Here is a 27,952-nt window from a genome sequence, read left to right on the forward strand (position 1 = left end):
GCTGCAGACGGTCGGGCAGGAGACGCCACCGTGGAAGACGCTTCGACAGGAAAGTACGAAGAAGGTTCGGCAGAGCCCCCTTCTGAAACCCACTTATTAGGAAAGCAGCTGCCACTGAGTGTTTCCGGGAGTGGTGAGAAAACAGTTGAGCTCAAGACCGCAGTAAACGAGGCCGTTGCGACGCTCGAAGACAGTGATTCGACGGACGAGGCTGCAATGGACGCCGAGGCAACACCTACGAAGCGCCGACTCAACAAAGCAAGCACGGCTTCTGAAGACACGCGGCTACGAGCAACGGAGAGGCGTGGGACCGAGCCTGGAACCAAAAATTGGAGGACGCTTAAGCTTCGCCTTCAAGAGTGGAACGCGATAGCGTTATCGCACCCCGTTCGCACCGCCCATTCATTCGCTCGGCATGCTCTTGAGTCACACAATGACGAAACGTGCGCCTGAGCAAGCGGAACGAACCAAAGAACTCGGTGTCTCGGAGGGAGAAACGATCTACGGGAGCCACACGTCGTAATCGGCACGGACAGCCGGCGGTGACGCGCCATAGAGGCTGACGCGATCATGGAGCTGACGCCTCGATGGGATCGTCCTCTATCTTGCTTGGGAGCACTACGCAGACGCATGGCTCCTCGCCAGCAGCACGGCCAATATCGCAGGGGACGCTTTCCCAACAGACGCGTTACGGCGCAGCATCACGTCAGAGGCGTCCCGCATCGGACGCTGCACCTAGGAATCGCGCTGTGAGCGGAAAGAGGAGCCGCGTCGCGCGGGCGAGTGGCACGCTAGCTGTCGGGGCAGCGCCGTACATTGCGAGGAGGGGGTCTCCTATTTTTGCCGGAAGATGGCTCTGCGTGTGCGCAGAGCGCAGAAGAAATGTAGCGGAAACGTACTTCGCAACTCGTGTAACTGCGACTTCTGTAATTTACATGCTCATAATTACCTATATACACCGCAGTATAACTTTCTACGGCACGTTTCTAAGGCAACACAGCATTGACTAGAGGCGCTTTTGTCCTACTTTGAACTATCGAACTTGTGGCTGAATGGTAGTGCCACCGTCTCACACTCCGGAGACCCTGGTTCGATTCCCACCCAGCCCGTCGTGCAAGTTGTTTTTTATTTCTGAAGTGCATTCTGGGATTTGTCGCTCACGGCCAACTCCGCCGATGCCGACACAGACTTTTCTGCGACACGAGCTCCTTATCCTTATCGTGTTAAAAAGCCTCGTGTAACCACCAGCGGTCGGCGTCGGTAACACGCGGCGGCGGCGGCAAGTCGACGCCCTGAGCGTCGACTGGACTGTGTTATGCTACAAGGCAAGGTCTGGGAGGCGAGCGCCGTAGACTCGGTCTGGTGTCACTCGCCAATATGGACTCCTTAGAGAGGTCGATAAATATAGCAACATTTAACGTCCGAGGGCTTAGTGCCAAGAGGCGGCAAAACGAACTTTACCGCCTCGTAACGGAGCATGATTTTGATATTGTAGCCATTCAGGAGATCAAAGTATAGAGAGACAATCAGACAGAGCGTACGGTGTGTCCTTTGGCGAGACGCTATAATGTGTGTCTTGGCCATGCGGTGGGAGGTCTTCGGGGTGCATTTTGTTAATTCGGCAGAGCCTTGGTGCTGTAGTGCAGTCTGTGACCACCTCTGAGTCAGGCCGTTTCATTGTATCTGACTTTTCCCTCTTAACAGAAAATTGGCGAGTAATTTGTCTTTATGCACCAACTCAGGCTCAAGAGCGAAAGCTTTTTTTTTGAAGAAATTGAGACGTACTTGAAAAGCGAGCGTAGACTAATCCTGGCTGGAGATTTCAATTGTGTCTGTGCGAAATGTGACAAAACCAGTGGGAAACACAATGATGCAAGTACTGATGTTTTGAAAGATATGATTGCAGAATTTGATCTAGAAGACGTGGGTGAATGTCTTTGCGGCGGAAAAGCGGTCACCTTTACCCTCTTTCAGGGTGTGAGCCATGCTAGAGTTGACAGAGTGTACGTGTCGGCTGAACAAATTCCGTCGTGTCGAGGTTGCCGAGTCACACCTGTTGCGTTTAGTGAACATTGTTTGGTTTCTTTCCGTGTTGGAAAAGAAAAAAACAAATCACAAAGAAATTTAATGGGATCTCTGGAAATTCAATGCAAACTTGCTGAAAGACGACGAGTTTTGTTAGCAGTTTGTCAAGGCTATAGACAAAAAAAAAACAACTCAAAACTTAGATAGTTGGGGACATAAATGGGAAGTTTGTAAGCAAACAAATAAATTGAAAGCACTTGGAAGGGCCAGTGTTTTAAGTCACCCGAAAAAAAGAACTCGAGTCTCGTCTTAGATGGAATCTGAAGCAATTGTTATTGGAAGCGGAAAGTATACAACCCGGTTATTTCTTAGAAGACATAAAAAGAGTAAAGAAAAACCTGAGCTGATAGACGAAGAGCGATACAATGGAGCATGGATACGAGCCAGAGGTGAAAAATGTTGCACAGGAGAAATGCCAACAAAACGTGCCTTGGGAGTCGAAAAGAAATATGCATTCCAAAATGCAATAACAGAAATAGAACATAATGGGTCACTGTCTACCAACAAAGACACAATAGCAAGTTCTTTTTTGAAATATTAGAAGGTATTGTTTTCTCGTAGCCAAGTTGACACCGATAGATTTAAAAAAGACTTCATGTCATTGATGCAAACATTAGATGATGAAACTAAGGAAATATTAGAAGTGCCCATAACAGTGGAGGAAGTTAAGAATGCGACTGACCTTTTAAATAATGGCAAATCACCGGGACCAGATGGCTTAGGCGCTGCATTGTACAAGGCGTTTAAGGGTGTTATCGCGCCTGCTTTGACTGAAGTATACAACGAGGCTTACGCGAACAAACATCTACCGCCGTCCTTTTTGTCAGCACACATGGTCCTAATACTCAAAACTGAAGACCGAATCAAATTACATAATGTCACATGGTATAGCCTGGTTAGTCTGACAAACATTGACTATAATATTTTAATGAAAGTATTGGCTAACAGGTTGCAGACAGTAATGAAAGATTTAGTCGGTCCACATCAAACGTGCGGAATAAAAGAAAGGACAATTATGACAAATATACACATAACACGATCAATCCTTGAATGCTGTGACGCAGTGCAACTCAGTGTCGCTATGCTGCAAGTTCACCTTTAGAAGGCATTCGACCGCGTGCCACACGACCTGCTTCTATCTATACTTGAAAATGTTAATGTAGGCAATGTGATCAGCGAAGGTGTGCGGATGGCTTACGCCGGATGTACGACGAGATTGATAATAAACAAATCAGTAGGTGAGTACATACCAGTACAGCGCTCAGTCAGACAAGGGTGCTCGTTATCACCGCTTCTTTTTTGCATATATATTGAGCCATTTTGTCTAAGCGTAATTAGGAACAACGCGTCACAAGGATTTCAGTTACATCAAGCCGAGGTAAGCCTTCTTGCTTACGCTGATGACATTGCAGTTTTCTGTGTTGATCATGAAAGTATAATGCATGCTGTCAATGCTGTAAAAAGTTTCTGTCGAGCAAGTGGTAGTGCAGTAAACTGGGACAAGTGCCTTAGGTTTTGGCATGGGGAATGGGATGTCGCACCAAGGATGCTCTTGAACATTAAATGGCAAGAAACACCGACAAAATACTTAAGAGTGCCCCTGCGGTACTACTCTGACAACGAGCCTTATTGGAAAAAAACAGAGGCGTTACGTGAAAATGCACAAAAGTGGAAAGGATGGGATCAGTCGATTTTCGCACGGGCCATGGCGTGCAACCTATTTCTCGTAAGCAAGCTATGGTATGTAATGCAAGTTTTGCATTGCAGCAGGTGAAATGTACAAAAAATGCATAGTGTACGCATTCTTTATCTGGAGCTTTCTATGGCAAAAAACGAGCCGAACAAATCTGTTTAAAAAAGGGAGTGATGGTGGGCTTGGCTCAGTGCATCTGTATGTGTGACAACTCGTCAGTCGATTTGTTTTTCTCAGAGATGTAGACGATACTTTTCTGAGAACTATGATTCAACTGAGGTTGGGTAAAATGCTACCGGAGTTGTGTCTTCGGTGTGACGGCAAGGACCAGTACGGGGATATCTAAAAGAAGTGGTGTCATCTTTCCGCTTCGTATCGGTGCGTTTTTCTTTGCTATATTTGACTGATGTGTCACGTAAAAAACTGTACAAAGACCTTGTGGATGTGTTATTTCCTGTGCCATTATACCGTGTATTACACTGTGCAGGCAAAGGAAAATCTGTCTTGAAACGCGTTAGAGAAATGCTGGTTGCGCCAGGGGTTCAAACATTTTTTTAAGCTTCACACAGGAACCTTACTCGTTAAAACATGGCAAGAAGAAGAGGGTTTATTTGTTCCATGGAGTACTCATTGTTTGTTATGCAAAAAACCAGAGACAATTGAGCATGTGTTTTTAGATTGCTGGGGTGGAGTGTTCTTCTGGGACATCTTACAGAGAACCTTGAAAAAAGAGTTGCCATTAAGTCCGCATCGAATCCGTTATCTCATGGTCGAAAACGACGATGGTGTGTCTTTCGATCTGGTTATGCTCCTGGGCCTGCACAGCATATGGCGAACTCGGACTGCTGTACACAATGCGTATATCGACGCTAGACCATTTCGCGAATATTTTTGCGAATCGGCGTCCCATTTTGTCGAAGTGCAGAAGGTGCAGCCGTATGTACCACAGTGGGTTCCAAGATTACAAATGTTGTTGCAGATGTCGAAATACTGATGACTTCTAGTCAGCAAACAGCTGACGGTTCTCGCTACTATGATCTTGTTAATCTGTTCTTCGGATCTCGTAAACTCTGTGTCAAGCGAGGCAATAAAGAAAAAGAAAAAAAAGAAGAAAAATGGCCAGGCTTAGCTTGGTTAACCCAAGAAAGCATTACATATTGCGCGGTCAGGTGGTGGCTGAGGCCGCGCGCGACCGCGCCAGTTGGGGCCCAGCTTTTCCTCCATGACGTCACGCGCCGGCGCAGCGCCCTAGCGGAAGGAGCGGGAGTCAGGTGGTGGCTGCAGCCGCGCGCGACCGCACGAGTTGGGGCCCAGCTTTTCCTCCGTGACGTCACGCGCCGGCGCAGCGCCCCTAGCGGGAGGAGCGGGAGTCAGGTGGTGGCTGCGGCCGCGCGCGACCGCGCGCGACCGCGCGAGTTGGGGCCCAGCTTTTCCTCCGGCTGTCGTGACGTCACGTCACGTGGTTGCGCTAAAGGTCAATGGTGGCTGCCCGGCCGCGCCAAAGGGCTGAACTGAGTGATTGCAATATGCAACGCATAAAAACTCGCGGCTGAGTGGTAGTGTCTCCGTCTGACACTCCGGAGACCCTGGTTCGATTCCCACCTTGCAAGTAATTTTTATTTATAAGTTGCTTACCGGGATATTTCGGCTCACGGCCAACGCCACCGACGCCGACGACACCGGCTTTTCTGCGACACGAAAAAACACGAGTTCGATAGTTCAAAGCGCCATAAAAGCGCCACTAGTGAATGCGGTGTTGCCTTAGAAACGTGCTGTAGAAAGGTATACTGTGGTGTATATCGGTAATTATGAGCATGTAAATTACAGAAGTCGCAGTTACATGAGTAGCAAAGTACGTTTCCGCTACATTTCTTCTGCGCTCTGCGCACACGCAGAGCCATCTGGCGGCAAACACAGAAGAACCCCCTGCTCGCAATGTACGGCGCTGCCCCGACACGTGGCGCGCCACTCGCCCCATGGTCGCGTCCGCCTTCATGGCGCGTCGCGGCCCGGCTGTCCGTGCCGATCACGACGTTTGGCTCGCGTATATCGTTTTGAGTGGTCGGTGCGAACGGTGTGAGATAACGCTATCGCGTTCCACTCTTGAAGGCGGAGTTTAAGCGTCCTCCAATATTTATTTATAAATTGCCTTCCGGGAATTTTCGCTCACAGCCAACGCCGCCGATGCCGACACCGACGACACTGGTTTTTCTGCGACACGAGCTCCTTAACGTTGTCGCGTAAAAACAGCACCATTCCCTCGTTTCACTCCGTTGGCTAGCTGCGGGAGTATTAAGGCGACATGACGCGATTTTGCTCCGCTTCGATATCTTGTTCTCCTGTGAAAAATCCGACACGGAGTTTTAAAAATCTCCCCTTCGCCGAAACAGGTTGGGCACGAGGCGCTTCCCATGAGGCTGTGCGCCTCGCCAGCGACCTGACGCGTTCGGCGGAGTCGGCAGTGCTCATGGCTGACGGTTTGTTTACATCTGTGAAGTGTCGTTCCGTGACAGTGTTTCGTCAATTTGTTTCCCGTATTTACTTCCAGAAAGTGTTATAGGCATGCCTGAAGCTCACGGTATCTCAGCTTCAAGCACGTTAGCTTGATCACTTTGCTGACAACGATGAATGCAAGAGCAACGTTTTCAAGTGCGCAAAAAGGCTTAGGTATACCTCGAAGCTGCTCACTGGTTCGAGATGTCGGGTCAGGTTCCGATTGTGTTTTCGTGCTGCGTGACCGTGGCTTGCGTTCTTCAGCACTTGAAAAGCGCATTTTTTGTCCTTTTGGGTACATGCTGACAACGTCCGGTGTAATGTTTGAAAGGACCGCGTATATCAATGGCAACAGCAGCCACTGTTCGAGCGACGACGTCCGTGCTAGTCGCACATTAATGGCGTACCCCAAGTTCGTTGCGGTGCTGTGTTGCCAATGAGAAAAACCGGACTGCAAGTAACTGTTTTTATGTATCTGTGTGCGGATATTCTCGCCCGAAGAAAAACGGTAGGACTGCAAATAAAGATTTTTACTGAGCGGTGTGAATCGAATTGATATCGCGCATACAAGGTTTTGGTCACGTTGTTGCTTCCGATATTGCATTAACATTATACTCTATCCGAGACACTGATTTAGAAGCATGCCTGCCGGCTCCGAGTTTAGGGATTCACTCGAAATATCAGCGATGTAGCTCGTTTTCGCAACCGAGAGAGAGAGATTGCTTGGACGCAGAGCAAGTAGTGCAGTGTAGACAATGTATGACTGCGCACTTTTCGGTGTTACGTCGGATGCTGCGGGTAATGCTCACACGTAATAATTTCTTGCTACGCTACCACTATATCGTAAAAAATTAATTTTGCTATGAAGTACACGCACTTACATTTTTCTTGCTTACTGTAACTAACGCACTACTTTTTGGCCGCGAACGCCGGCAGTATGCGAAGTCGCTCCAGCACTCACAGAATGGCATACTAATTTAGAAAAAATTACGCCATTAACTCTTTTCTCTCACTATTCTGAATTAACAGTTTTGTGTTGATTAAGGTATTCTGTTAATTGCAGAGAGGCAGATCTCGTGTGAACAAGCATGTGAGTCATAATTCTGAAAACAGCACAGCTGCTCCATAGGCGGTTTCGAGGCACACAGTAACGTGGCTATATATACTGGGAGCGTTGCTTTTTGAGTATCGCGTGTACGTGGGATGTCTCTCAAAGTTCTGCATTGGTCGTTTCTGAAATGTTTATGTATGTCATGATATATGTGGTTTCATTGACTTGTTTCGTTCAATTTGACCCGGTCTTCTGTGTATATTTCGCAATTTGCACAGCAGCCTCTGCATGTAGGGATCTTCGCGCAAACTCACGCGTTGCCTCTTTTTATACTCCCGTTGCACCTCGAAAAATCTCCGTCCATTGCAAAGCAAAAAATAAAGACAGGAAAAAATCCTCCCTTATTTCCACGCAAAAATTCCGCTCGCACGGAGTAAAAATTCTACTCCGATCATACGGAGCATAATAATATCCCAACGAGGGGGTCGCTAGAGGACAAGCATTATACTCCAAGCTGGGAGTAGCAGGCGACAAAACGTGGTAGAAAACATTTTGATGTGTTCGCCTAGCTCGTTGTCCGAGGCACCACTAACTTCTAGAGAGCTGGAAGGAGCTTCTCATGAACATTAATACAGTGCCACGTGCTTTTTTAATCAGCTGCCATAGTGCACTCTAAAACTCCGTCCAATGTTTTGGCTACGCTAAGCCTGTTATTCTGGCAAAAATCCGACCAGATGATTAGCGCATGAGCACTAGTTTTGAACTTCTTGCTAAATATTAAATATCACCGCTAGACATTGAGAACATCACGTGCAAGCAATGCACCAATCATGCAAAGCACGTGCAATCAATGCACCAAACATGGACGCGGACAAAGTAGAAAACAGAGAGTAAGCAGAGTAAGATTTGGACTCCGTCCAATGTTTTGGCTACGCTAAGCCTTTTATTCTGGCAAATATCCGACCAGATGATTAGCGCATGCGCACTAGTTTTGAACTTCTTGCTAAATATTAAATATCACCGCTAGACATTGACTCCTGCGCTATTGCTTTTTGTGTGTGGGTGCCTCAAGGTAGGTGTCGCTCTTTCCAGCTACCTCCTGTCCACGTTGTACGCATTCCACTTGCTTTGTTGACACTCCCTCTCCCGTCACGTCGGGGGACTGCGTTCCATGGTTCCGACCATTCTCGTTCACAACGGCGGCCCTGTTCAGCTTTTTCTTGGCTGCTTGAAGTCTTTCTTCCAGTACCTTCCGTGCGTCACGCTCCGTAGTTAGCTCATTTTTTGACCTGTTTGACAACTCTTTCTGGAATGCCTCAGTTTTCTTCAGCCTAGCGTCGACATCACAGTGTGTGACGATTGACTCGATTACTTCTCTATTCTCATCCGTCTCCTCGTCTGCCTTGAGGGACCCTCCGTACACTGCGCGATTTCTCGGCTTTCTCGCCATGTATTGCACGGCTTGTTCAATCCAAATACTATAGTACTATACTAATGCAGAGCACGTGCCTTCTAGCGAAAACCGATACGCACAGGATCTAAATCCTTAAAATGTCGCAAAGTTATTCTCGCCAATGTTTTAAAAGTAGTCAATGCCGCATAGACTAAAGGTATGACATGTGTGCGCACGCGTTCGACCACGCGACCACGCTCTCACTTTCCTACCGAAGCAATATTCCCGATACGAAAGCACACACAGTAAAACCACTAATAGCCATTAGTCTTGCCACTTCCAAGCTACTATTTAAAGGCTATAAAGACTTAACGTCCCACCCTGCTGCGCGTGTTGAAGCACGTGGTGCGAAAGGACTTTCTGACTATCCTGCAAAACCAAATGCACACGAAAAATGAGAGAGACAGAAAAAAAGAAGAAAACTTCCCAATTATTATTGAAAGGATAAAAAATCAGCAAATTAAAGACAAGCAAGCTCAAAGCATACAAAAAATCTTATGATCTCGTCGCCGCCACGGAGCCCTGAAAAAGCATGTACATTCGCTACGAAATCTCACGCCAGCGTCTCAGAAACTGTAGCGCTTCCCTTTGTACTAACGTGCGAGGCTAGAGGGGACGCAGATAGAACTGTAGAGAGAAGAGGCCAGAGAGAGAGGGGAAGGAGACGTGAGAAGGGAAGGAAACCCCACTACTATACGACAGTAGTTGCGGGGAAACAGAATAAGCTTAAGTTCAAGGTACGGTAAAATGCGTAGCTGCTATTTCCCAAAAATAAACGCCATGCAAATATGCCACGCGGGCAAGTCACGCAGTGCGCGGGCAGAATCGGAGCTGCAATCATTAAAGCGCACCGTAGGGTCCAATAGACACTGCGGAAGCGGTCGACCGTCAAATCAACACTTCTGTGCCCGCCGCGTTAGTTTTGCGCCTATGGCATTGCTAGACGTCGTGAATTTGATCCCAATCGCGGCAGCCGCATTTCGACGGGGGCGAAATAGAACACGCACGTGCACTTAGTTTTGGGACACATTAAAGAACATCACGGTGTTAACATTAATCCGGAGTCCGCCACTTCGGCGTGCCTCATAATCCAAGTGTGCTTTTGGCATGTGCATCCCCATAATGCAATTCAAGTGTAATACTTCTGCCACAATGCGATGCGCTATGTGAGGCAATGACAACGCTCAACCTTCCCAGAGTTTATAAGATGTGGGGCACAACAAAGCCTCAAGCAAACACCTATCCCTGTGTGTTCTGTGTACTACGCAAACAGCAGTGGTGCACGTAAGGTAACGTTTAACATCAACTCACCACTCTCGTTTTGGGCCTAAACATTGAAGAAATTAAGCTTTGGCCATGAACATCACCGCTAATTATCGTCAACCAAAGCATCCAGCACGGAAAGCTTCGCTTACATCGATTCCGTTAGTGCGTGGGATCTGCATAACTTTTTCATACTCTGCTTTCACTCTCTCACAGCTCTCTCTCCCCCAGCTCAGTGAAGCTGTGGACATCAAGAGAAACCCAGCGAGGTTCTAACAGTTCCACTGTAAAAAATGCGTCGACGAGACGTGTGGAGTTGTCCTTCCAGATGTCTCCATGCAAATACGTTGCCCGTTCTATGGATGATCGCCTTAACTGCGCAAACATATGTAAGCAATGCTGAGCTGTGGTGGATCACGTGTCATGGAGACGCCGCTTACGTGATCACAGCTGCGGGGCCGTTACGGTGACCATGGCGAAATAAACACAAGGTAGCAAAGGCAATGTAGCAGAAATAAAAGTTATTTCAGGCTAAAATTCACTCACGTGACAGACGGGGAAGAAGCCTGAACATTTTTACGCACTGCGTAATTAATGCAGAAAGCAGGGCATGGTTTTTGTCACCGGCACTGCGATATTGCGCCAAATACTTCTGACATTAGGCTTATCGTGTTTCACACTCAGAGGGGCTCGTTCCTGGACACCGACCGTAGAATCCGCAGCTGGATGTCGCCGGGCAGTCGCAAAGCGTTGCAGAAGAAAGCCACCTGCGCCGGCGGCCAGGAGGCCCTGATGGAAATCACTGCCACTGAAATTGCGTTGGAAGCTTACAGAGCTGCATCCCGGTAAAGTGAACGTGTCCTATTCATTGTGTGTGTGTGTGTGTCACTACAAAGAGGGAATAGAAAGTTTTGAAGCTTTGCTACAGTTTGGGGCATTTCGACACGTTAGTCTTGACACATTCCTTACTTCTGCATTCTTTACCGAATGCAAAGCCTACACCGCATACCGGTATAAATCGTATACGCGAAATACTCCTTGCACAAACTGCAATCGACGCGTTCGCCGTTGGGCAATGCGGGCGATGACCTAATTCTAGTTTTATGGCTCTGCGCAACGATGTTTTGTAGCCATGCGATCCGGCCTTAAGGGCTACTGTACTATGTGCTTTAAGTTTGCGTATGTTCCATGCTATATTTTTTAAATTCTATTGAAATGATTGTAGTATTTCAGGTTACGATCCTGTGGAACACCAAGAAATGTGCAGGGAGCGTGAGCAGGAATTAAAAGTAAACTGAGTGAGGTACAAGGAGTATGACTTGCATGGCTTTTTTGGCGAGAAATAAACACTGCAAACTTGGCTTTCCCAGCAATAGTCTTTAACCTGTTATTATGGATCCCGTTTGTTATGTTTATTAGATCAGTGCCTAATTTAGTAATTAACGACTCACGAGTTTTATCAGAGGTACTTGTAGCGGTATCTGCATGTAATCTGTATCTATAGAAAAGCTTAGGCATTGTGCTAAATCATTTGTGTATATTAAGAATAAATCTAGGCCTAGAGTGGAGTCATGAGGCGCACCTATGTTAGAAGTTTTCACGTTAGAAGCACCTGAGATATGAACTACCAGCGCTCTGTGTTTTAGGTAATCTTTTAGTAGAAGCAGAGGGGGCCATGTATACCGATTGCACTAAGCTTGACTGCCATGAGTTGAAAGCCTTAGTAAGATCAATAAAACGAGAGCCTGAACAGTTGCATTCATCAATAGTTAACTTTAATATGTCTGTTAGAGAAATTAGAGCAAGGTCAGTAGAAAGCCCAGGGCGGAATTCGAACTGGCTCGGTGAAATAGCGCTAAATCTTGTGAGGTATTTTGTCAGACGTGTAAAAATTAGCTTTTCAATTACTATGCTGAAAAACAGAGGTTGGCTGGCCTGCACGGGGCAGAAACTGTATTCAGAGCACTGGGCGCTGTGCTGCCAATCCAAAAGTAAGATATTAATGAGCGGTGGCCGCAAAATAAAGGAAATTAAATGTTGACATAGACAGCAAATAAAGGACAAAAGATGGACATTCGCCGTGACACTTCCCACTAGTCACGTCAACACCAAGGATCTGTTCGAGATGTGCAAACATTGGAGTGCGCAATCTGGGGGGGGGGGGGTGAGCGGGAGGGGGGGTCACCGCTAGAGATGGTTGTGTTACGGATCACAAGGACGAGCATTCCCATGCTGTGTTTCAAGTGTCGGCACGGAGGAGATTGCTGTGAAAGGATGAACGAATAAACGGGTACATTGAGTCCGCTTTCAAGCTCATACCTGCTTTCTCTACCGAAAGTGCATTCAAGTATACGGCACGCCTAGTGAAACCTCCCTCCAAGTATTTAGCTGGGCACTTTAGCTGGGCAGTAGCTGGACAGTGGCACATGCAAGGTGTCTCGCAGTGTGGCCCTCAATATCAGTAACCTGCAAGATCTTGCAGTAGACTCATTAGCTGCTGCTAATTCATCCAGTGCTTTGAAAAACATATATTGGTGATATACCATAAATATGTACGTAGTTCAGTCAAGTACCCAAAAGCGCGATTGACATCAGATAACTAGTATGTGTTCTGGGTTTTTATATATGTTTCATACTAGATATTTTGGCATGCTGCTCCCTTATATGCAATCTCACTTTAACCATTATTATGCAGAAGACAAATATAATGTTCAATAGTCTGGCAAAAAACTGAAATTCATGATCGCCACTCACTCTCTCGAGTCTGTGCAAGAGTAGATTTATCCAGCTAAAAAACTCACAGGGGACTCTGATCATGTAAAGGAAACTTACAGAAAAATTGAGCTGGAGCGCATACGACAGGCAATAACAAATCCTGACTAGGAGCTTACCACTGTCACTGAAAATAAGTGTGCATGATCATTGCATTCTACCAGTGCTAGCACATGGGGCAGGAACTTAGAAGTTAACAAAGAAGCTCTAAAACAATTTAGAGACCATGCAAAGAGCTAAGGAACGAAAAAAATTTCACCGACAAATGCGATACTCCCTAATGCGAAAATTGAGCGCAGCTTTATAGGTGTTCTCATTTCGCGATATATTGGGTGACGCGCACAATATGTCTCGTGCGGCACGCTGCAAACGGACGGAAGCGTGGCGCGACTGCCTCACTAATCGCGAAATCGCGAGAAGCAGCGCGCAGGTGACGCGTGGGTGTGCAATTCACAGCAGCCGCAGCAGACAGACCTCCCCTCATGCAGCGCTTTGTTTCCATGCAGACGACGCGCGCTACTCTGGCGCCATCTCGTAGCCATCATCGCAGCACAGCGTCTCTTGCGCGGCACTGCCCTTCTCGCGCTTTCGCCCCCCTGCGCACCCTCCTGCTCCGCTTTCTTCCTGGCACTCTTTTCACTATCGTCGTCTTTCATCTTCCTCTACGCTCCGCGTTTGCTTTCATCCTTCGCTGTGCAAGTTTGCTCGGTGACGAGATGCGACGCTGACGCTCGCCGTAGGAACGGGCACCTAAGAACCGCGCTCTAAAATGTTAGGCGTGACGCTAAGAGACAGAAATGGAGCGGTGTGTATCAGAGCGGAAACGGGCATAGCACATATTCTAGTTGGCATTACTAGAAAAATATAGAGCTGCACAGGCCACGTAATGCGTAAGGAAGGCAGCCCCTGGACAATTAAAGTTACAGAATGGGGCCAAGGGCAAATAAGCCCAGTCTAGGACTGCAGGAAATTAAGTGGCCTGAGTAAATGAGAAAATGAGACGCTTTGCCGACGACTTGGGAAGGTCACCACGGCTCTTGTTGGCGTTTCACTTCGCACCGCCTGCCCTCAGCCTGTCCAACCGTCTGCTGCGTGCACTGCCAGACGCATTATTCAGAACATTCTCTGTAGAGCCGAGTTTGTTTTTCTGGCTTCCTGGCCTGGCGACGTAATCCCAGAGTGGGGCTTTCTGCCACATCATAATGCTGCCACTGACTGCGCCCGTGCCGAAGTCGCGTTTCGTGGCCTCTCCAACACTATGCCGAATATTCATGCCGCCGTTCCACAAAACATTGTTGTAGCCGCCGATACCGATGTCACTCCGGAAAGTGCGGTGTTCATCGCTTTTCGTGTGCCCCTGTGCCTGAAGCTCCTGTCTTGTTCACGCCGTCCCCACTGTTTAGTCAGCTCACAACTCCGCCGCTTCCATTTGCCGTTCTCGACGTAACCTCTGGAGCCAAACCGATGCTAGTCTGCAATCGCTCGCTCTTCTTCGTGCAGAGTCCCTTGGTAGAGTCGATGTCATTGACCTTCGTAATACACTGGAAGTTCTGGAGTACTCTTCTGCTGTCCCACTTAGCGCAATTATGTTACCTTGCGTCTACCCACCAGTTGCTGCCGAAGTCTTTCATCCTTGCATCGACGCCGAGTTTTTCACACAACACAGCGGACAGCTTTTTCTCTACATGACCAGTTCCGCACTTCCTTCGATAGTACCGCGCAGACCTTGCGCCGTACCAACACTGTCACACACAATATCGACACTGTATCACAACCTCCGCTACGGCAGCGCCCATATCGTGTCTCATCAGCAGAACGGCGACTTTTCGCTGTCCAGGTGGAGGACAGGCTTGAAAGCGGTGCCATATAGCCGTCGCATATTTTGTGGTTGTACCGAGTTGTGCTCGTAAAAAAAAAAAAGAAGACGGCTCTATTCGATTCTGTGTTGATTACCACCATCTCAGAAAAGTTGCACCGAAGGACGTCTATCCCTTACCAGGTTGCAAGGTTTTGAATACTTTTCGTTCTTAGACCTGCGGTATAGCTACCGGCAAGTTCCTGTGGCCGGATGTGACTGTCCTAACATTGCATTCGTGAAGCCTGACGGGTTATGTGAATTTACCCTCATGCCGTTTTGTCCCTGCAATGGGCCTGACACTTTTGAGCGCATGATGGACAGTATCCTTCGTGGCTTAAAGTGGAACGTCTGCCTATGCTATGTGGAGGACATCGTCGTATTTTCGCCAATATTTCGACTCATCTCACCCGTCTCCACCAGGTTTTGACGTGCTTCAAAACTGCTGGCTCCCAGCTGAACATCAAGAAGTGTTGCTTTGCTGCCCGTAAATTGACTACCTTGGGATACGTCGTATCCAGAGATGGTGTCGTCCCCAACCCCGCCAAACTCCGTGCTATCGCCGGCTTCCCAAAACCGGCATCACTGATGACCCTTCGGAGTTTTATCACACTCTGTTCCTACTTTCATCGCTTTGTGAGCAATTCCGCCACCATCATTGCACCTTTACAATACAACGCCATACTACAACACAAATTGAACAGACGACAACGCCCACCTCTACACAAGACGCTCTCGCGCGAATACGCCGTAGCATAGCGACAGTTAAAAACCAACACGTACCTTCATTTAAGCAGGCTACACGCAATACACCCTAGACTATACTCATACAAAGGTCACCATTGTAATTACTACTACACCTCTTTATATCGCCCCACATGGGCGTGCCCCAACGTGAAGGCAGCCCCGCAAATACCTAACCCCACACCGGAGCATAGGGAGGCCGTGCTGACTAGCTCGGATACTCGTGACCAGCAGCAGCTGGTGCGGCGGGCCCGGGGGACAGCAAGAGCCGCAGGAGCTCAGGTCTGAAGGCGCCTCCACGCACAAGCAGAAATACAGCTGCTTGTCCTTTTTTTCAATAAATGTTTTTCCTCTTCCTCCTCGTTGTAGCTTTACCGAAGCTTCTAGCGCTGGCATCGCCATCCCTTTAATGGTCTCCTGAATGTGATGTCGCCTTGCAGACTCTCTAGACAAAGTTCCGACCCTACTTCTATGGCCGTCCCTTCATCGTCATCACGGACCATCGCGTTCTGTGCAGGCCGTGGTCCCTAAAGGAACCCTCTGGCCGCCTTGGCCGATGGGCACTTCGGGTGCAAGAGTACGACGTACAAATGGTCTGCAGATCTCGCCGGAAACATATTGACGCCGGTGACCTTTCTCAGTGTCCGCTACCAGTTGATCTTTCATTGGTATGGGCGCTCGACTTGGATTTTGTGCCGTCGTAGCAGCGCAAGAATTCATGGATTGTTAGCATCATTAAGATCCTGTCCACCCCATCTGCCGCCTCGCTCTCCGGCGCACTCCGCCGTCAAGCAGCTCATTTTGTTGTGCGCGAAAACCTGCTCTGTGGCCGGTGCCGTATGCCTGACGGTCGAAAGTGGCTCCTGGTCGTAGCGCGTCACGTGCTTTCCGACATCTGTGCTGGTTTTCACGCCGACCCGCAGAGTGCTCATGGCTGCGCGTTGAGACATACACGAGGTTGCGCCACTGTTTTGACCGGATCGGAATGCACCGCCAACCGGAAAAGTTTACGGGACGCAGGATCTGCCAAGAAGCTGAACTCTGGTGGAGCATGGTCACACAGCCCCGAATTAAATGTTCCATGTAGCAGCCTTCGCCACCTACACAGGGATTCATTAAATTAGAAGTGTCATGCCTTAACAGTACAGGAATTCACATTTGCAGGATAAACCGTATCCTGTAAACTTTTGCTGTTGACTGTACACCTTTGTCCGCAACTACGTTCCTGGTTACGCCGCTTGAACTCAAACCTCTACCTTTCACAGAGCGTCCTTTCGACTGCGTCGGCATCGATCTTTACGGCTCACTCCCGTCCACGACCTCTTCGAACAGATGGCTCATCGTTGGCGTCGACCACCTCACCTGCTTTTCCGAAACAGCAGCCCTTTCTGCCGCTAGAGCACGTGAGGTTGCCTTCTTCGTTCTACGCAGTACAGTGCGCCTCGTGAACTTCTCAGTAAGAGAGGGCGTGTGTGCCTTTCCGAAGCCGTCGAATCCCTCCTTACTGAGCGTCACGTAAGTCACCGCAAGTCGACGGCATACCTCCCCCCCAAACTGACGGCTTAACTGAGTGCTTCAACCGCACTCTTGGCGAAATGCTCACTACGCACGTCGCGTCCGACCATTCCCACTAGGACATGGTTCTCGCTTTTGTACCGTACGCTTATAACACCACAAGGCAAGTGACCACTGGCTTTTCACCATTCTTTCTGCTGTATGGAAGAGAAACATCGTGCATGTTGCACACTGTACTGCCATACCAACCCAACGCCTCCGAATGCCGGCCCAGTTCAGAACTCGCCAAGTACGCAGAAGAGTGCCGACAACATGCTCGCATACTACTACGGAAGATCGGGCACACCAACAGAACAGACAGGAGGACAATGGCTCAACCACTACAACATTCTATATTGGCTCCCTCGTTTGGCCGTGGATTCCACCGACGTTCCGGGTCTTTCCTCGAAGCTTCTGGCTCCATATCATGGGCCCTTCCGCATCGTCCACTGCACGTTTCCAATAGACTACATGGTCGAGTCTCTCACGCCATCTGACAACGTGCGCCGTCGCGGCACCGTCAGCCGCCTCAAACCCTTCTGCCACACCTTATCCCATCTTCACCATAAGTCGCCAGGATAGCGTCTTTTCTCTCCCAGGGCCATTGCAATGAAGAAAAGCTCGATCATCACTGCTGCCACTTGTCTGCTGAACAGGAAAGAGGACGGACGCCTCGACACTGCAGCTCGCGCTTGCGTTTGGCTGGGCCTGCTCGGCTGCTCTGCGCTCTACCCGACGTAACTGTGCTCACGGCTTGTCGTTAAATGCCAAATAAATCCGTAATAATTTATGTAAGTACCCTAATTACGTTTTTACAAGCTTAAGGGGCCGTGTTTATATGGGCAAGTTGTAGGGAATCGTCACAGCAGTCTATAGCTCTGTGTTGAAGCATTGCATAATGACCACGTAGACTGATATAACTGGCGTGGAACTATTCGCTGAAATTACCTGGTTACGCTTGCGGCACCGCGAAGTGTGGCTTGTAACGTAACTACCCTGTGACGTAAAAGGGCGCCGTAAAAAACACCTTCTACGATAATGCCCCCCTAGGATAATGCCGAACTCGGGCGCTGTAGTTATTTATAATAAATAAAGCACCTGTTTCTGCTGAATTGACCTTCGCCATAGCGCGTCATAAAGTGGCGGTCTCGCCCAAACTTCTGAAATTACTGCGCGTCCAATCACCAGTTGCGCGAAGCGACACTCGGAAGCTCGTGCGAAGAAGGAAGCGCGATGCTGCAGCTTCCTTGTAGACCAAACTCTTGCATCGCAGAGTGCTTGGGTTACCCGATTATAATTAGCTAAATTAATAAAAATAATTTGACACCAGTTTTTCGACTCATATGACCACTACGAAATGTAGAAACTTGTTGTAGCAAGACTTTCGTAATAAGTCCCTTCAACATTCCAGTATAGAGATGTGCCGTAAAGCTTGTAACGGCGAAATTTGAATTTGAATTTAAATTTCATTTCTCGTTCATTCAAACGAGGGTAGACTGAGACCAAAAGCAGAAATGATCAATATTGAGTCAAATATTTTGGCCACTATATCAGTGAATGGATTGAATTAGCTTTTCTTGCAAGTGATGTCCGCTTGGGCAGACAATTCATTTGTACGCAGTGGCGTAATTCTTGCAAAACTTGGAACTTTCGTCAAGCGTACCAGGTAAAAAGGCTGTATAATGAGTCATTTACGGACACGGCTTTGATGAACCTCCACATGCTGCTTTAGCTTATCCCCAAGAACAATAAAGTTGGTCGCTAGTATTACGGTGTTTTGCATAAACGCTTCCGTAGTTTGATTTTATGATCGCCTTCACCCGAACGTAGAATATGCTCTCTCAGAGATGTCCAAGTATCCCGCTCTTGCTTGAAGCGTGCCCGCTACCAGGAGGTTTATTATCCATACAAACTTCATTTACCTGGTGCTTGTTCAGTTTCGTATTATAACTTCATTTTGGCACAGTTGCCTACTCGTCAGTTTATATAGTACTAAATAGTGAATGATTAAATACCGTATTTTCCCAAATATCACGCAAGATACTTTTTCTTTTGGAATTGCTAGAACACGCCTCGCGTTATATACTCCACGGCACTGCACAATTGCCGATACCTTAATGCAGGTATACGGGACTTAATTTATGTATGATGCAAACGTCTTGCTCCTTCAAAGTTAATGCTCTTTCGGTGGCATTGTGACATCACAGACAATGACAAAACGGGGCCGCTCATCATTTTTTGCTGTAATCGTGAATTCTGCACAGACACAGTCTGTGTGAAATGAACCCATTTTTTGTATTCTTATATTTTGATACCCGCGATGATGGCGTAGTGGCTGTGGCGTTGCGCTGCGAAACCTGAGGGCGCGCGGTCAAAGCCTGGTCGCGGCGCCGTATTTCTATGGGGACGAAATGCCCCCATGGGAATGTAGCATGCAGTGGGCGCACGTTAAAAAACTTCTCCTGGTGTAAATTATTCCGCAGTCCTCCACTACAGCGTACCCCATAACGACCTCGCGGTTTTGAGATGCAAAACCCCAGAATTTAAGTTTTAGTTCTATTTCGACGCTCTATTTACCGTTTTTGTACGCAAATAACACGACCATCCACAGAACGCGAGGGGGGACTTTTGGACTCTCTGAAAAAGAAAGGAAAAAGAAAGCATATTGCGATGGTACTTGTCACGAACCCAAATATAACGCGAGGCGTGTTCTAGCAATTCCAAAAGAAAAAATATCTTGCGTGATATTTGGGAAAATACGGTATTTAATCATTCACTATTTAGTACTATATAAGCTGACGAGTAGGCAACTGTGCCAAAATGAAGTTATAATACGAAACTGAACGACTTGGCGTTACGTTTTCCACACAGAAGTAGGTGCCTGACAACCATGCCGGGTTCTATATTAAAGACCACTTTGACCGTAGGTCAGATTAACTGCCGCAGTGGCCTTAAGACTGTCTGTCTGTCTGTCTGTCTGTCTGTCTGTCCGTCCGTCCGTCCGTCTGTCCGTCTGTCTGTCTGTCTGTCTGTCTGTCTGTCTGTCTGTCTGTCTGTCTGTCTGTCTGTCTGTCTGTCTGTCTGTCTGTCTGTCTTTCGGTCGGTCGGTCGGTCCGTCCATACTTATAGATGGACGGATGGATGGATCTGGACGGGTGCATTCTCGGTAAACATTCTCTATTTCGCTTGCTCCTTCAGATCCGTGATTCCTGGTGACCCTGGCACTAGGAGCACGCGGCGCCGCGGGATTGGCTAGGGCAGCGGTGTCGCGGTCATCACGGAGGACATGCTGCTCTTCCTAGCCGTGGGACGCTCGCAGTGCGGCGCATATCCGCCGTCTCTTCGGTTCCTGCGGCACGTCGAGGAATTCAGCCGTGTCTTCTCCTGCGCCCCAGGGTCACGCACGAACCCGCCGCAGAAGTGCTCGTTTTACTTCTGACATACAACAAGAGCTATGGACGGCGCTATGTCGTGGCTCGTGCTCAAACTCAAGCTCGTGCCCGATCTGTTTCGTACTCCTAGTGCGATGTAATTCAATCGTATCCATGCTTCTTATCTTTTTCGGCACCCCAGACATGTTGCTTAAATGTCTGTTTTGAAGTTTCTGTCTCGCTTCCAACGTACGCGAAAATTACAACTGCATTGATAGAAAAGAGTGATATCTGAAACGGGCTTTGCTTATTTTTGATGCCCTGTATTTTGTTATCTTCTATCTTGATATCTTGTTAAAGAAAATCTCAGAAAAACATTTTCTCCACCGGCATGCCTATTTAGGAACCCAAGGAATAATTCGTATTTGCAATACTGAAAACGCAGCACTTTTGACATAAACAGGTTTTTGTTGGAGATCATTTGCAAAACTAAAGAAGGCTTTAGATTCGTATCGTAATGCTTCACCATTCACTCAGGTACGTATCTTTGTCAGATATGCCTTATTTCTAGCGACATTTGCAGCACATTTGCTGCATCCTTGCGTGTTTTGTGTTTGGCGCACGACTTTGATGCCATGAGTGCCTTAGCTGCCTTTTTTTTTTCGCCCTGTACCTGTTTTTATCCCAGTTTCATGGACTGCAGCAGCTGTATGCTGCAACATTACATTTTGTAATTAAAGCTGTGAAACTTATGATAGTGAATTTTGATGCTTTCTTTTTTTCTCGTTTTGCGTTGCATTCAGGCAACAGCGTGCACTAAGAACTTAAGTGCATGTCCTCGCGTATTCTTTCATAATTGTTGTGGTTATGTGTCCCTTTACTATAGGCTGTAGTCACGGGGGAAAACGGCAACCGGCACATCATTGAGTGACAACTTCTCCAGTGTGTCACAATCTTTAGACTTGCCACCCTGGCATAGTTGTTATGACGGTTGGCTGTTGAACACAAGGTCGCGTGTTTGATTTTCGTATGCGGCTACTATGAAAAAATGCCGAATCGCCATGTAATTCAATAAAAAGCGACCGTAAGTTTGATTTGGGAAAGGATCACTTGTTTTGATGTCATAATAATAATAATAATATTTGGGGTTTTACGTGCCAAAACCACTTTCTGATTATGAGGCACGCCGTAGTGGAGGACTCCGGAAATTTTGACCACCTGGGGTTCTTTAACGTGCACCTAAATCTAAGCACACGGGTGTTTTCGCATTTCGCCCCCATCGAAATGCGGCCGCCGTGGCCGGGATTCGATCCCGCGACCTCGTGCTCAGCAGCCCAACACCATAGCCACTGAGCAACCACGGCGGGTTGTTTTGATGTCATGTCTACAAAGTAGCAGTAAAGTTTGTTCGTTCTCCTTGAAGTTAATCGAGGCTCTTCAGGGGATAATCGGCGTTAATGAAGCAGGAGGCAGGTTGGAGGGAACAAATTTGCAGATAGATTGCAGTGAAAAGACTTGCGCAGTGAAATGCAGAGTCTGCAGAACACTGATGATAAACACATAAGCAAACAGTTCCTTACTCTTTTACTTTTCCAAAGTTAGAACCTAAGACAACTGTGCCTACCTGCGCCAAACTGAGTCTCAATGTTCGACCACCAAGTGGTTGAAGCCCAGACTATCATTGCATCGTACGGAGGCTTACTGATCTCAGTTTAGCGATCAGCCTAGACTGGAGAGTGAGTTCCACCGAGCTTATAAATGAATTTGAATAAGCAAATAATTTAACAGGGATAGGCGGGCTAGGCGGCTACATTATGCATTCCAATAAACAAATAAAAAGGGGAGGCGACAACTACTGGCCCGCCTCGACATTTCCCTAGCCAATGAGGTTATAACTGAATTTAAGGCACCACCTACTGAGTTCTGCCTAATCTGTTTTGTAGACTTTTTAGACCTCAGGCAAGGCTCCGACGCTCTTTCCCATCATGGCTCTCACGCTTTTAGCGATTCCTCTCTCATCACGTTCCCCCGGAATTTGTCCGCAGGTCAGCTTTCACAGAATGCTGGAACTGGCACGCTCACTGGCAAATTACAAGCGCTCCGTCAGAGGAGTATTTTTGTAGAATTCTAAGCTGGTCACTACGCTGGCCTTTATGAGCTTTCGACGACTGGGCTATTATCTGTTTGGGGAATTCTTGGCACAGACTCCGTGCAGGCTGTAGACCGGGGGACGAGTTATTGCAATTATGGGTCCTTTGCCGTATGCACTCGGACCTGACAAAAGGGCGTGCGAGTCGTTGCCACTCATCTTTGGTGACGGCGTCATCGCTCCCTCATTCATGCGTAGGGATCAGTAGGTAATTACCCTTGAATTCGAGCGCTTTACGTACACTCAATTACCGCGAAGAGAGAGAGAGAGAGACGAGAAAGTGCTTGTATACTTTTATGCGCCATGGCGCCTATTCCACACATTTAAGAAATGAGCGGCTTTTGTTTACTCGCCAAGCATTTCATATTGCGGAACGTTTTGACATTTTGAATAGGCGGCTTCGAAAGAAAACTAATGTACAAAAGCAGGCAAGACGACCTCACACAACTGAAGACCTTATTAAAAAGTACATCAAAATACAGCGGCGTGGTGAATCTATATTGCAGAACTGGCGAAGCATAAAAAAAGATCTGGTCATGTGAAGACAGAAAATGTCATGCAAGATGTGGGTGGGTTTTTAATTTGTTGACTTAATTAGATCTCATAAAGGACTAGATCGACTATGTCGTTTGGCGAGTAGGACTCCGGCAAGTCGCTGCTCCCATTATCTAACATTGTATGATTTACCATGCCTATCTCTAACGCCATAATGCATTGAGAGTATTTTAAACGAATTATTAAATAAATCAAAGGAAACTAGAAATCCTTGCGTAGTACGACATCAACACTGTCCCTTGCAGTTGTCTAAAAATATTTTTACAAATAGTATTATCCGTGCTAGGGAGGCGGGGTGATGAAAACTACCAGGGATCATGTTAAGCTGATCTCTATGAACTTTAAGTATTACGCGCTTTTTTCGGGTAGATCCATGAACATAAGGACCAGTAGAGATTCCATAAAAATCTGCAGATTCAACGCACATATTGCAATCTAAGTGAAGCGGAGCTTCAACGAGGCGGGTAATAAAATGCTTTATAACTAACGGTGATATGTGCAACTTTATGTAGAATCATGCTATGCAAATTGTAATCTAAAGGAATCTATCTGTCCGCCACAGAGGTCACAACTTTATTGATATGCAATTTTGTTTAACCACTACATGGCTCACAAGCTATGCCGAAATACAAACTCCAAATCGGGCGGATGCACGCAGAACGGACAGGGCCCTGGGGGCCTTATGACGAGGAAGGTCGATAGCAATTACGTATAATGTCCAGAAGCCCAGTCGATTGTCGTTGGATACGCATGTGAGCAGCCAGTATCCAGAGATTTGTAACCCAGGGCTGTAATTTTACGGTCGCCAACGTCGGGGTGTAACCAAGTCTCTGTGTTTACAATGATGTGTGGTTTATAGCATAGTACTAGGCTTTCTAGCCCGTGGGATTTATTTACACTGCTACACTCACTGAAGTTATTGCAACCAAAAAGGTACTGCTCTCATTAATAGCTCATTTTGCAACGTTTATCTTATTATTTGGCTCACCTGCAAGTACGATATGATCCTGGCCGGTTTATCCGAGTTAATAACTTGTTGCCAGTTTTAACTTCAGCAATAATCAGCTTTACCGTTAGGTATATCCTTCCCTCTGAAATTGTGTTGCAAAGCTGCTTCTTTATACTTATGGTAGCCAGAGAAAAATCCTCCAAAATAGAAACGTCTCCTTTCATAGCAAATTTCGTAGCAGATTTGAATGTTAATGTTGGTCAAGAAATCCCACAATTACTGTTCGCACTTTACCGTGCTGGCCTTCATGTTGTTCTGGATATGAAGTGGATAGCTTTCTTTTGCTCTTTTGTCAATTTTTACGCTGGTGGTGGTCGGACCTTCACTGCGAGTGCAAATACTGTTATTCAGAGGGCGCGTGTTCGCGCGCAGGCGAAAGCACAATCGTCGCCGAGCGCCAACCTTGCCTGAGGCGCACTTGCTCTCCCGCTAGAGCTTTTGGGGTGTCTGGAGGTTTAGATTTTGTGGCGCCACGCTCGGGAATGACAGCCGGCATCTCCTGCCGCCAACCATTTCCTATGGCGGATGACAGCATTGGATGACAGATGACAGAGGAGGATGACAGCATTGGAGAATTCACCGGGAGAGCGGGGGGGGGGCACTTGCCCCGCCATTGTCAAAAGTGGGGGGCAAAATATGCCCTGTGCCCCCCACCCCCCGATTTTGAAAGCGGACTCTTTCGGCTGCACGCAAAAAAGTCCAACAAAATGACAGCTGAAGCTTAACTTACTTTCTTGGTAGAGTGGCTACGTAAGTAAGCCTTGTATTTACTACGTGTCCCCTGCTTGGGCAGCGAGGATCGTTCTGTGTGCCTCCTAGGACCGCGCTGTAACGGACGACGCGGGGAATTCGCCGTCCACGCTCGCGTTGCGGAGACGGCCTGGCTGTGGGCAGATCCTGCCGTAACAAATGTCAGCTAGCGCTACTTGCAACGTGACCAACTTTATTTTTTTTTGGGGGGGACTGGTATATCCGTACTTTATATATATATATATATATATATATATATATATATATATATATATATATATATATATATATATATATAATAGGGCTCAGTGATATAATAGGGCTCAGTGAGGTTAGGAGGACAAAAGAAGCATATACAGTGCTAAAAAGCGGGCATGTACTGTGTTACCGGGGCTTAGCGGAGAGACGAGAACTAGGAGTCGGATTCCTGATTAATAAGGAAATAGCTGGTAACATACAGGAATTCTATAGCATTAACGAGAGGGTGGCAGGTCTTGTTGTGAAACTTAATAAGAGGTACAAATTGAAGGTGGTACAAGTCTATGCCCCTACATGCAGTCATGATGACCAGGAAGTCGAAAGCTTTTATGAAGACGTGGAATCGGCGATGGGTAAAGTCAAAACAAAATACACTATACTGATGGGCGACTTCAATGCCAGGGTAGGCAAGAGGCAGGCTGGAGACAAGTCAGTGGGGGAGTATGGCATAGGCTCTAGGAATAGCAGAGGAGAATTATTAGTAGAGTTTGCAGAACAGAATAATATGCGGATAATGAACACCTTTTTCCGCAAGCGGGTTAGTCGAAAGTGGACGTGGAGGAGCCCGAATGGTGAGACTAGAAATGAAATCGACTTCATACTCTGCGCGAACCCTGGCATCATACAAGATGTAGACGTACTCGGCAAGGTACGCTGCAGTGACCATAGGATGGTAAGAACTCGAATTAGCCTAGACTTGAGGAGGGAACGGAAGAAACTGGTACACAAGAAGCCAATCAATGAGTTAGCGGTAAGAGGGAAACTAGAGGAATTCCGGATCAAGCTACAGAACAGGTATTCGGCTTTAGCTCAGGAAGAGGACCTTAGTGTTGAAGCAATGAACGACTATTTCATGGGAAACATTAAGGAGTGCGCAATAGAAGTCGGTGGTAACTCCGTTAGACAGGAAACCAGTAAGCTATCGCAGGAGACGAAAGATCTGATCAAGAAACGCCAATGTATGAAAGCCTCTAACCCTACAGCTAGAATAGAACTGGCAGAACTTTCTAAGTTAATCAACAAGCGTAAGACAGCGGACATCAGGAACTATAATATGGATAGAATTGAACAGGCTCTCAGGAACGGAGGAAGCCTAAAAGCAGTGAAGAAGAAACTAGGAATAGGCAAGAATCAGATGTGTGCGTTAAGAGACAAAGCCGGCAATATCGTTACTAATATGGATGAGATAGTTCAAGTGGCTGAGGAGTTCTATAGAGATTTATACAGTACCAGTGGCACCCACGACGATAGTGGAAGAGAGAATAGCCTAGAGGAATTCGAAATCCCACAGGTAACGCCAGAAGAAGTAAAGAAAGCCTTAGGAGCTATGCAAAGGGGGAAGGCAGCTGGGGGGGATCAGGTAACAGCAGATTTGTTGAAGGATGGTGGTCAGATTGTTCTAGAGAAACTGGCCACCCTGTATACGCAATGCCTCATAACCTCGAGCGTACCGGAATCTTGGAAGAACGCTAACATAATCCTAATCCATAAGAAAGGGGACGCCAAAGACTTGAAAAATTATAGACCGATCAGCTTACTGTCCGTTGCCTACAAAGTATTTACTAAGGTAATCGCAAATAGAATCAGGAACACCTTAGACTTCTGTCAACCAAAGGACCAGGCAGGATTCCGTAAAGGCTACTCAACAATAGACCATATTCACACTATCAATCAAGTGATAGAGAAATGTGCAGAATATAACCAACCGTTATATATAGCTTTCATTGATTACGAGAAAGCGTTTGATTCAGTCGAAACCTCAGCAGTCATGGGGGCATTACGGAATCAGGGTGTAGATGAGCCATATGTAAAGATACTGGAAGATATCTATAGCGGCTCCACAGCCACCGTAGTCCTCCACAAAGAAAGCAACAAAATCCCTATAAAGAAAGGCGTCAGACAGGGAGATACGATATCTCCAATGCTATTCACAGCATGTTTACAGGAGGTATTCAGAGGCCTGGAGTGGGAAGAATTGGGGATAAAAGTTGATGGAGAATACCTTAGCAACTTGCGATTCGCTGATGATATTGCCTTGCTTAGTAACTCAGGAGACCAATTGCAATGCATGCTCACTGACCTGGAGAGGCAAAGCAGAAGGGTGGGTCTGAAAATTAATCTGCAGAAAACTAAAGTAATGTTTAACAGGCTCGGAAGAGAACAGCAGTTTACGATAGGTAGCGAAGCACTGGAAGGGGTAAGGGACTACATCTACTTAGGGCAGGTAGTGACCACGGATCCGGATCATGAGACTGAAATAACCAGAAGAATAAGAATGGGCTGGGGTGCGTTTGGCAGGCATTCTCAAATCATGAACAGCAGTATGCCACTATCCCTCAAAAGGAAAGTGTATAACAGCTGTGTGTTACCAGTACTCACATATGGGGCAGAAACCTGGAGACTTACGAAAAGGGTTCTGCTGAAATTGAGGACGACGCAACGAGCTATGGAAAGAAGAATGATGGGTGTGACATTAAGGGATAAGAAAAGAGCAGATTGGGTGAGGCAACAAACGCGGGTAAACGACATCTTAGTTGAAATCAAGAAAAAGAAATGGGCATGGGCCGGACATGTAATGAGGAGGGAAGATAACCGATGGTCACTAAGGGTTACGGACTGGATTCCAAGGGAAGGGATGCGTAGCAGGGGGCGGCAGAAAGTTAGGTGGGCGGATGACATTAAGACGTTTGCAGGGACAACATGGCCACAATTAGTACATGACCGGGGTAGTTGGAGAAGTATGGGAGAGGCCTTTGCCCTGCAGTGGGCGTAACTAGGCTGATGATGATGATATATATATATATATATATATATATATATATATATATATATATAGCCGTCATCAGTCCGTCGTCGAAGAAGCCTCCTTTATAATCGGTGGAGGCTCTGGGTACCAT

The 27,952-nt window shown here is 47.1% G+C and overlaps 1 protein-coding gene across 2 annotated transcripts in view; it reads left to right on the forward strand.

The window, feature by feature from the left end:
• LOC142584129 (uncharacterized) overlaps positions 1-21,014 on the forward strand; it is a 36,949-nt gene extending 15,935 nt beyond the window's left edge. For both annotated transcript variants that reach the window (XM_075694303.1, XM_075694304.1), the window contains 2 exons: positions 10,723-10,883; positions 20,162-21,014. In XM_075694303.1, the coding sequence (XP_075550418.1) occupies positions 10,723-10,883; positions 20,162-20,219 (219 nt within the window). In that variant the 3' untranslated portion in view covers positions 20,220-21,014. The remainder of the gene's footprint in view (positions 1-10,722; positions 10,884-20,161) is intronic.
• Positions 21,015-27,952: the final 6,938 nt, after the last annotated feature.

This window comes from Dermacentor variabilis, chromosome 6 (assembly GCF_050947875.1).
Source record: "Dermacentor variabilis isolate Ectoservices chromosome 6, ASM5094787v1, whole genome shotgun sequence".
Taxonomy (NCBI): Eukaryota; Metazoa; Arthropoda; class Arachnida; order Ixodida; family Ixodidae; genus Dermacentor; species Dermacentor variabilis.